Below are 10,353 nucleotides of genomic sequence, written 5' to 3'. Positions count from 1 at the left end.
GCGCGCCAAATTCTCCCCGGAGCCCGAGGAAGCTGGTGAGCTAGCTGCACGATGGTCCTCCGGAACACCGGACGTAGGCACGCCGAAGCGGGCGCGGACGGCGAAGGCAGCCGGTGAGAGCCGGCGTCCTGCTGCGAAGGCACTGGCAGTAGCTGCGGCCGGAGCCAGCTCGGGCGGGTGCCGTGTCGGGTGCAGCGGCGGGCCGGGCGCGGTGGGGAGGACCGGGCGGGCTCCCGCCTTCAAGACCTTGCGTAGTTGATTTGAGATGCTAACACACTCCGTAGCCCAGGCTGCATTCTCTGGACGTGTTTGCGCCTGCTGTGTGGCCTTACTAGGAGGAGAGAACGTCTATTCTCACCAGACAAAGAGGGAACAGGCGAACCAAAGAAAGAGTCTGTCTAGTCTAGCTTGGCGAAGTAAATCAGTTTATTGAGATTGCTCAAAGAATCATCTGTTACTCAAGGGCACCTGCCCCACCAAAAGTCCCAACTCTCCTGCGCCATATTAGAGTATGATGACAGAAGAAACAGATGTGCATACCTTACGCTGTGATTGGTAACACTGCCTAGTGGCAGAAACAGTGGGCTGTGCTGTGCGACAGTGTATCAGAATGGGAGCCCTAGTTGAGCGGAAACCCTTCAAGAGCTGAGAGTGACAATGTTTTCCTGGCATATGTGAAGCCTTGGGTTTGATGTACAACACCTCCATCGCAGCTATGGTAATTGACTTGGACCAGCAGGTAGTTGTGCAGTAGCAGGTTACTGAGAGAGAGAGGTGACCAGGGGATGAGAAGATAAAGTTCAGGATCGAGAGGTCTCACACAAGCTGATGACTCATGCAAGCAAATGTATTAAGAAGCACGTCAGCTAGTCGGTGGTAGTGCATGCCCTTATCCAGCACTAGAGGCAGGTGGATCTCTGAGTTCCGGGACAGCCGAAGCTACACAGAGAAACTCTGTCTCAAAAAAATCACTCCCCACCCCAAAAAAAGTACATTATCATATATAGATTTTATATATAGATTTCAGGGGAGAAATGGGACAGAGTGTCACAGACAGAGCGCACAGCAGCCTTGGGACTGTTAACCATAGCACCTTTAGGTAGAAGAGTTGGTTTCTTCAGGATCTCTAGCCACAGCTCCCTCAAGGCTCTGGCCCCAGGCTTTTACTTGCTCTGCCAAGGTCATTCCTGGTTTAGAAAAGTAGCTATGTTTGTTCCTTTTCCATACATCAGGGCCTCAGGGAAAGCCTCAGTCTAACTCTCAACAGTAATGATAGTGCTGGCTGTTTCATGTCCATAATGCCATGAAAAGGCACATGAGGTGGGCAGTAGTCTTATACTGTTATATTCATGCTGTACATCAATTAGGAATGAGAGATGTGAAATAATTTACCTACCTACTTCCACAACTACATGTGCTTTTTTATTTTATTTTGTGCTGTGTGTGTGTGTGTGTTTGAGATGGGGGTTTCTCTGTATATCCCTGGCTGTCCTGGAACTAGCTCTGTAGACCAGCCTGCCCTTGAACTTGGAGATCGGTCCACCTCTGCCTCCTGAGTGCTGAGTTTAAAGGCATTCACCACCACCACCAGTGGTTTTTTGTTTTGTTTTTTAAACTAGAAATGGAACACAATCTCACAGATGGAAAGGCATACTATACCACTAAGCTATAACACCAGCCCAGGGCATGCCGTTAATCATTCAACTTTGCCATGTACTTGATGTCCTGAGAGCAGATGGGAAGCTGTTAAAAATAATAATAGGCCTTTCTGACTCTTTCTGGGCATTCAAGATGTCAAAGTGATGGCATGGTGGGTCCTCCGGAGCAAAATTCCAGATTTCCCTGGGTCTTCTAGTAGGAGCTGTGATCAACTGTGCTGACAATGCAGGAGCCAAAAATTTGTATATTATCTCTGTGAAGAGAATCAAGGAATGACTGAACAGACTTCCTGGTGTGGGAGACGTGGTGATGGCCACAGTTAAGAAAGGCAAACCAAAACTAAGAAAAGAAGTCCATCTAGCTGTGGTAGTTTGACAATAAATGTCATATGGAATCAAAAATGGAGTGTTTCTTTATTTTGAAGACAATGCAGGGGTCATGGTAAACAATAAAGGTGAGATGAAAGGTTCTGCTATCACAGGTCTAGTTGCAAAGGAATGTGGCTCAGAATTGCATCCAGTGCAGGCAACATTGCATGCCAGTGTATTTGTAAAATATATTCATTAAAAAGTAAAATAATAATAATAGGCAGGCAGTGGTGACACACACCTTTAATCCCAATATTGGGGAGGCAGAGGTAGGTGGATCTCTGTGAGTTTGAGGCCAGCCTGGTCTACAGAGCAAGTTCCATAATAATAAAATAGCTTTTAGAAACTTTTGTTCATATTCACACACACCCAACTCCTCTCCTTAATTCCTCCCAGATATATCCCTCTCCAACTTGTAAGACCTCATTTTTTTTATTTTGTTTTGTTTTTCAAGACAGGGTTTTTCTGTGTAGCCCTGACTGTCCTTGAACTCACTCTGTAGACCAGGCTGGCCTCAAACTCACAGAGATCTGCCTGCCTCTGCCTCCCCAGTATTAGGATTAAAGGCATGTGCCACCACTACTCGGCAAGATCTCTTTTTGTTGTTGTTGTTCTTGTTTTAATAACCTGGTTTGTGCTGCCTATGTACTCATGGACGTGGCGACAAGTAAGAGCTTTTAGTTTATATTTATATGTCCTATATGCTTTATGTAGTTTGGCTCACTTAATCTTTGCAGCAGTCCTGTCAGGAAATCATGTCTCCTTGAGGCTGTAGGTAGTGGTAAAAAATGTGAGCTTTAGCTATATCTGTCTCCTTTTTCATTGAATGAAGAAATATATGGTACTCTTCATGGGAGCTGTCGTGAAAATTAATTGAGAATATGTCTTCAGAGTACTTTGACACTGTCTGTAGTAATATGTAAGCAGTTGTCTTTGTTTTTACATTTTTATACTCTTGCTGAATAAAAAGTAAGTTAGACAACTTAAAGGAAAGCGTATTGGGAGGAGATAGGGTCTGGGTGACCAGCTTTCTAGCCAATTCCCCTCCCCTCCCCCCAGACAGGGTTTCTCTGTGTAGTCCTGGATCTCGCTCTGTAGACCAGACTGGCCTCAAACTCACAGAGATCCGCCTGGCTCTGCTGGGATTAAAGGCATACGCTACCACTGCCCTGCCTTTCTAGCCAACTTTGCCAACTCACTCATCAGGATGGTATTTAAGGGTCAGGGAGTTTTATAGTCTTCAGAAGTAACACTTCATTCAGCCCTGGTTTTGAAGAAGTTCTAGGTGTAGACTAAAGCTATTTTTTTCTAGCAAAGTCAGAAATAGTTTGTGTTTTTAATTAGAGGTAAATCCAAACAAGATGTGGTAGTGCACACCTGTAGTTCACCACTTTGGAACCAAGGGCAAGAAGATTATGAGTTCAAGGTTAGTTGAGACTGTCTCAAAAAGAATCAAGGAGAGCTGGGCATGGTGGTGCACGCCTCTGAACCCAGCACTTGGGAGGCAGAGGCAAGTGAATTTAAGTTTAAGATCATCCTGGTCTACAGAACTAGTTCCAGGACAGCCAGGGCTGCACAGAGAGACCCTGTCTTGAAAAAAAAAAGGAGGGGGGGCTTAATCTTGAAGTAATTGTAGAATCTCATATACTTGTCAGAAATGCTGAAGATACAGTCTTCCCCAGTGATAGCGTTTAACTGCAGTGAAAATACAATGTCATAGCCAGTTGTCATCAATTAGATTGCACCAACTGCCCTTTTACACATGTACGTGTGTTCAATTCTCTGTTGTTTAGCACATGTATATTCAAGATACAGAATGCCAGGTCACAAAGATTTGGATGCTGATTTTCATGACCATAGCCATTCTTCCCTCTCCCATGTTTGTCAACTGGTCATCTGTTTTCCGTCTCTATAATTTTATTTTTTTTAATGTTATATAAAATGTCACAGTGAGATGTGTATCTTGAGAGCATTGGTATAATTCTGGTGATCCATCCAAGTTGTGTTTATTAATTCATTGCTGAGTAGTATTCATATATGGATAAGCTAAAATTACTCTCTTGGTGAAAAATATCTGAATTGTTTGTAGGTTTAGCTTTTATAGGTGCTGTGATATTTGCATACAAATTTTTGTGAAATGAGTTTTTATTTCTCTGACATAGAGCTTAGCGTTGCATTTTTGGGCTTTGTGCAGTTTTTGTATCCCAAGAAGAAGCGGCATCCTGGTGTGACTGTTTTTGTTTTGTTTTTTTTGGCTTTTCGAGACAGGATTTCTCTGTGTAGCTTTGTGCCTTTCCTGGAACTCACTTTGTAAATCAGGCTAGCCCTGAACTCACCAAGATCCGCCTGCCTCTGCCTCCCAAGTGCTGGGATCAAAGGTGTGTGCTACCACTGCCCGGCATGACTGGTGTTTTTGTTAGTGTTCTGGTGATAAAGTCAAATGGGTTGGGGTTAGGGTTTGCCTTTGTTGTGTTTTTCCTGTAAATGCTGGGTTTTGTTTTTTGTTTTTTTCATTGAGCCTTCTGCCGGCCTTGATGTTTTCTTCAGGGATGCATATGCCATGCCATATCAGAAACACATAGACATAAGTGTTGTGGCACAGGCTTTTAATCTCAGCACTTGAGAAGCAGGCAGGTGGATTACTGTGAGTTGGAGGCCAGCCTGGTCTATGAGACCCTGTCTCCTAAGCTAAGCACATAGATAAAAGTTAGGGGTCTATAGTGGGAAATGTGAATAGTGAAGCCTGATTCTTTTCTTTACTCAGGGATGATGGTCCCTCTTCCTCAGTCTCAGCGCTCAAGCGTCTGGAACGCAGCCAATGGACAGATAAGATGGACTTTAGGTTTGGTTTTGAGAGGCTGAAAGAGCCTGGAGAAAGGACTGGCTGGCTCATCAACATGCACCCTGTAAGTATCTGTATGAACACTGCTTAGCCTTTGCTTCTAGTGGGTGGCTGTACCCTTTCCTATAATCATCGATCTTATCTAATGGATAGGTGATAGGGAAGAAGAAAGCCATTGTCTGAGAAATCTAGTTATTGGAAGTGCTTCTCCTTTCCTGTTTAACATGGAGACCACAAAGTGGCCACCGTGTAAGACCAAGATGAAAGATATGTTAACCATAAGCAGAAAGCTTTCAAGAATCATTAAAGGGAAATTCAGAAAAGTCCTCACTAGGGAGCCATTATAATGCAGTCCTTATGAATGAGGTTGGTAGTATTTGTATAGGGGCAAAATAAAGGGCTAGGTGCAAGGATTTTGTCTTTATAGTACTCAGTTTCTCCAAAAGTAGCCCAGAAAGAGCTCTTAGGCTATGTAGAAGATAATATGCTCATGTTCCATGGTTCTCCGACAGACTGAGATTTTAGATGAAGACAAACGCTTAGTCAGTGCAGTGGATTACTACTTCATTCAAGATGATGGAAGCAGATTTAAGGTAAGCCCTTGACCTGAAAAAACTAAAGCCTACTCATGACAGGTAAGTGGTCTAAAATAAGGAGTATTCATTCACTCTGTCAGAGAGGAAATGGGAGGCTATAGTATGCAGTTGCGTGCAACCCATCAAGAACATGGCCCTTGTGAATTTCAGTCACATTTAAGATATCCTGAGAAAAGGTAGCTCAGGAGGTTGAACAGTATTGCTTCTTGGGTTCTTGCCCATGAGAGATGTGCAGATCTAAATTTCATATATACAGTACCTTTAAAGAGCTGTCAAAGAAAGGGACTGGAGAGATGGCCCAGTGTTTAAGAGCACTGGCTACTCTTCCAGGGGATCCACGTTCATTTTCCAGCAACCTACAAGGCAGATAACAGCTGTCTGTAACTCTGGTGCCAGGGAATCCAATGCCCTCTTTTGTTGTCCATAGTCAACAAGTATGCACTTGGTATATAGACATACATTCCAGCAAACACCCATACATATAAAATAAAAATAAGTCTTTAAAAAAAGAAGAAGAAAAGCCCTCAAGGTCCAAGGTGTCTTGTATCCAAGTTACTCAGAGGTTGCCACTCTGAAATCTTTTTCCCTTTTTCCTTCCTTGTCACATCCTTTTGGTGACTTTTATAGGTGGCCTTGCCCTATAAGCCATATTTCTACATTGCAACCAGAAAGGTAAGTCTGCTTGGTAGAAACAGATCAAATGATCTATTCCTTATCCTACCTAGTGGATTTCAAAACAGAAATGGGTAAGTAAGAAGATCGATCTTACTAATAGAAAATACATGAATTCTGATCCTGATTTAGGGTTGTGAGCGTGAAGTTTCATCTTTTCTCTCCAAGAAGTTCCAGGGTAAAATTGCAACATTAGAGAATGCTCCTAAAGAAGATCTGGACTTGGTGAGTATCCCTAGACCGTCCAGGGGCAGATGAGGCTGGTGTCCAGTCCACACTGTCTATAGCAGACAGTTTTGGATGAGATAGAAGTCCAGGTATTTTACTGGGTATTGGGGCAACCTGGAGGATGATGGATGGTAGTTGCTCCCAAAGCTGTCTTTAAGGAATTTTGGTAGTATTGCAGGTGCCTCATGCTAAAGTAAGCTAAATGCTTAGACTTGAATGTGTTTACCTAATGGTCTTTACCCTCCATTTCTCGTTATTCATCAGCTGTCATTTTACTTTAAAGCCAAATCACTTGGTCGGCTTGAAGCAGAGTTACATCAAACTGTCCTTCCACACTGTAGAGGACCTTGTCAAAGTGAGGAAGGAGATCTCCCCTGCTGTGAAAAAGAACCGGGAGCAGGACCATGCCAGTGATGAGTACACAGCAATGCTTTCCAGGTAACTTTCCTTCTCGTGAGCAAAGTGCCGGTTACTCCAGAATAACAAGCTGATATAAGGCAAGAACTCTTCAGAGAAAATCCCTTCATGTTTGGCTATGTGCAGACATTTTAGATGTTCTTTCTGTTAAATAAACACTAGCTTCCCATGGATGTGTTCTATTTTGTGTTTTAGCTCCTCTTACAGAGAAGATAGGTGTGGCTCTAAAATGAGTTGCTGTAGCAATGAGGATATTTTAGAGGGCTCCGTCCTCTACCACTTTAACACTGTCTACAAATGTTATCAAGTGTTTTGTTTTATAGATGCTTTCTCCAGAGAACCTGGAATATACAGAGAAATTTAAATGCAGAATACAAGTACTGTTATTAAATGTTTAGGCACATTAATAACAGAAAAGCAAAGTAAAAACAAAAACCAAAGCCTTGGGTAATTAAGTTTGCATGATTTCAGAAATACTGATCACGACCTTTTGATAAAGAATCAATTTGAGATCCAGGTGTAGTGGCACATGCTTTTAATCCCTGCACTCAGGAGGCAAATGGATCTCTGTGAATTAAAGGCTAGCCAGAGCTATTTAGAGAGACCCTGTTTCAAAAAAAGAAAAAGGGCCTGATTATGAATCTCCAGAACCCAAATAAAGCTAATGAGCATGTAACCCCAGTGTTTCTAGGGTGAGATCAGAGGCAGACGTGAGAATTCCTAGAAGCTCACAAGCCAGCCAACTTGGTGTATGCAGCAACAAAACAACAAAAAAAAGAGACCTTACCTTAATAAGAAGCAAGGCAAGGACCAACACGCAATGTTGGCCTCTGTCCTCCACATGTGCATTCTGGCATACATATATACACACTGAAAAAAAAAAAAAAAATCAAATAGAACCCCCTCCCCCCAAAAAAAAATCAGTTTGAGACTTTGGACACTTCTGCAGTGTATCCCCTGACTCCAGTCATCTCTGGTGATGCCATAAATTACTTTTTGGGATATTTTAAGATGTAGTTTGTAACAGCTTGTGAGCTCTCTTTGATGACTGCCATTTTTTTTCCTCTCAAGCCACTTAATTTTGAGCTTAGACTGATGGATTGTATTTTAGTTTAATTTGAATTTTGTGTGTATTTGTGTGTTGCTGAGGATTCAACCTAGAGCCTTGTGCATACCACTGACCTTTCTTTGTCTCTCTTCTTTCCTTTAGTTGGTTGGTTGGTTGGAGTCAGGCTCTCATACTGTAGCCCAGTTTGGCATGGAACTCATTATGTAGACCAAGCTGGCTTTATATTTAAAGCCCTTGTCCTGCCTTAGCTTCTCAATTGTTAGTATATTTAGTATCTCTTCCAGTGAAAGATTTTCCACTTGGACATAAGACTATTATAGAAATAGTTGACATTATCTAGCCACTTCATCATACACCAAGCTAGATGCATTATGATATTAATACTTCACTCCTCTAGGATAATGTAGTTACTGTCATCTTCATTTTCTTAATGAAGAAAGGGATGTTTTGCGAGGGTGGGCTACATCTGTTAACACTGCAGCTGTCTACAACTCTGCTCACTTCAGCTTTGCATGGAGCAACCTGCTAGTAGAGATGATGTGTTGGAAATACCACACTGGGGGGGTCCTCCTGACTACAGTGTAATGTCTAACTTACGTCTTGTAAAATGTACACATCTCCAGTATACCTAAATTCTCTTTTCTCTGGCCTGTTGCTCAGGTTGGGTGATAATCCAAGGCCATTTCTTGAATGATTTCCCTGGACTTTACAGCCTCCCCATTTGCCTTTGTGTTTACTAACTTTGGACTCTTAGGTCTTTACTCCCCCAGTACCGCACAGATCATAATCGAGTTAGTGGCTTTCTTTGCTTCCTCTCCAGTATTCTGCAAGGAGGCAATGTAATTACTGATGAAGAGGAAAATTCTAAGAAGATAGCTGACCAGTTGGACAACATAGTGGACATGCGGGAGTATGATGTTCCCTACCACATTCGCCTCTCCATTGACCTCAAAATCCATGTGGTAAGGTGAAGGTAGTTGTTGCTTGAGTGAAGTCGCTGGGGAAGGACAGGGGACTCTGGATAAATCTGCACAGAAATTGATTTTTCTGGAGCCAGCAAGATGGCTTGGTGGGTAAAGGCACTTGTTGCCCTGAGTTTGAACTCCAGGATCCACATGGTGGTAGGAGAGAACCAACTCCTACAAGTTGTTTACTGACTTCCACACACGCACACACACACATTCACACTCTGTAAACGTAACTAAAACATTTCTGGATGGAGAACTTTCTTTAGTTAATGTATGTTTCATTATTCTGCAGGCTCATTGGTACAACGTCAGATTTCGAGGAAATGCTTTTCCTGTGGAAATTACCCGACGAGTTGATCTTGTTGAACGACCTGTAAGTTGTTGCATTTCCTCAGTCCTAAAGTCTACTTCTTTTCTAAATACTTTCTGAAAATAATAGTTTTTTTTCATCAGTCTCTAACCTAAAAGCATATTTTTGCATTTATGTTAACCATAGACATCAATGTTTGAGCTAGACTGGATTTGAACTCTTGAGCTTTCATTTAGGTACTTGATAGCCAAGTGATTGGTGAGAGTAGATTTGTAAGTAGAAGATATTAGTTCAGGTATCACTTTTAGTCATCAGGAGAATCTTTGTCTCCAGTTTTCTTGTTTCCAAGATGAAAATGTCAACTCCAACACAGTCACTTGCTAGTGCTGTCCTAAAGTTCAGTGCATGTTAAGGCACTTTGAAACGGAAGAGCTCTAATGAGTAGCTTATCCCTGTGTTTTCATTTCCATACCCTCCAAAACCTCACCATGGGGTTTTGTTTTGTTTTTATTATTATTAAGAAATTTTCTATTCATTTTACAAACCAACTGCAGGCAGCTCCCCCTCTCCTCCCTCCTCCTGCCCACCAGCCTTTCCCTGCAACCCACCCCCTGTTCCTACCTCCTCCAAGGCAAGGTCTTCCATGGGGAGTCAGCAGAGCCTGGTACATTCAGTGGAGGCAGGTCCAAGCCTCTCCTCCCTGTACCAAGTTTGTTTTGGGATATGTATCATCATTTTATTTGTGGTGCTGGTAAATTGAACCCAGGGCAGAATGTGTGTGTCCAAGGGATGTGTCCAGACTTGAATTCATGGTACATTTTGTCTTTCTAGGACCCTGTGGTTTTGGCATTTGACATTGAGACAACCAAACTGCCTCTCAAATTTCCTGATGCTGAAACAGACCAGATTATGATGATTTCCTATATGATTGATGGCCAGGTGAACAGAATCTCTTCTTGGGAAACTTTAGATGCTTTTGTGGGGATTTTGTTATTGTTTTTAGGCAGGGTCTCACTATGTGGTTCATCTTTGCCTCATACTCATGGTGGTCCTCCTCAGCTGTCCGAGTTCTGAGATTACAGGCAGATACTCCTATGCCCAGATCACCTTTATGTTTTTGTGGAGTTCTTTGAAATTGGTTTCTTGAAAAGCTTATGGGTGGGCTGGGAGTCTATGTCTCAGCTTTTCTGTGGTTGACTTGCATTGTGTGCTCATAAACTTTAC

At 42.6% G+C, this 10,353-nt stretch overlaps 1 protein-coding gene and 1 pseudogene across 1 annotated transcript in view; both read left to right on the top strand.

The window, feature by feature from the left end:
* Nucleotides 1–27: 27 nt before the first annotated feature.
* Pole (DNA polymerase epsilon, catalytic subunit) overlaps nt 28–10,353 on the top strand; it is a 54,721-nt gene continuing 44,395 nt past the window's right edge. The window contains exons 1-9 of the mRNA XM_036172476.1: nt 28–113; nt 4,792–4,933; nt 5,382–5,462; nt 6,093–6,137; nt 6,270–6,362; nt 6,649–6,803; nt 8,672–8,813; nt 9,112–9,192; nt 9,961–10,068. Of these exons, the coding sequence (XP_036028369.1) occupies nt 52–113; nt 4,792–4,933; nt 5,382–5,462; nt 6,093–6,137; nt 6,270–6,362; nt 6,649–6,803; nt 8,672–8,813; nt 9,112–9,192; nt 9,961–10,068 (909 nt within the window). The 5' untranslated portion in view covers nt 28–51. The remainder of the gene's footprint in view (nt 114–4,791; nt 4,934–5,381; nt 5,463–6,092; nt 6,138–6,269; nt 6,363–6,648; nt 6,804–8,671; nt 8,814–9,111; nt 9,193–9,960; nt 10,069–10,353) is intronic.
* Nucleotides 1,792–2,446, top strand: LOC118572573 (annotated as a pseudogene).

Source organism: Onychomys torridus, chromosome 22 (assembly GCF_903995425.1).
Source record: "Onychomys torridus chromosome 22, mOncTor1.1, whole genome shotgun sequence".
NCBI classification, from domain to species: domain Eukaryota; kingdom Metazoa; phylum Chordata; class Mammalia; order Rodentia; family Cricetidae; genus Onychomys; species Onychomys torridus.
The sequence above is the reverse complement of the archived record's forward strand: the minus strand, read 5'-3'. Positions and strand labels throughout refer to the sequence as shown.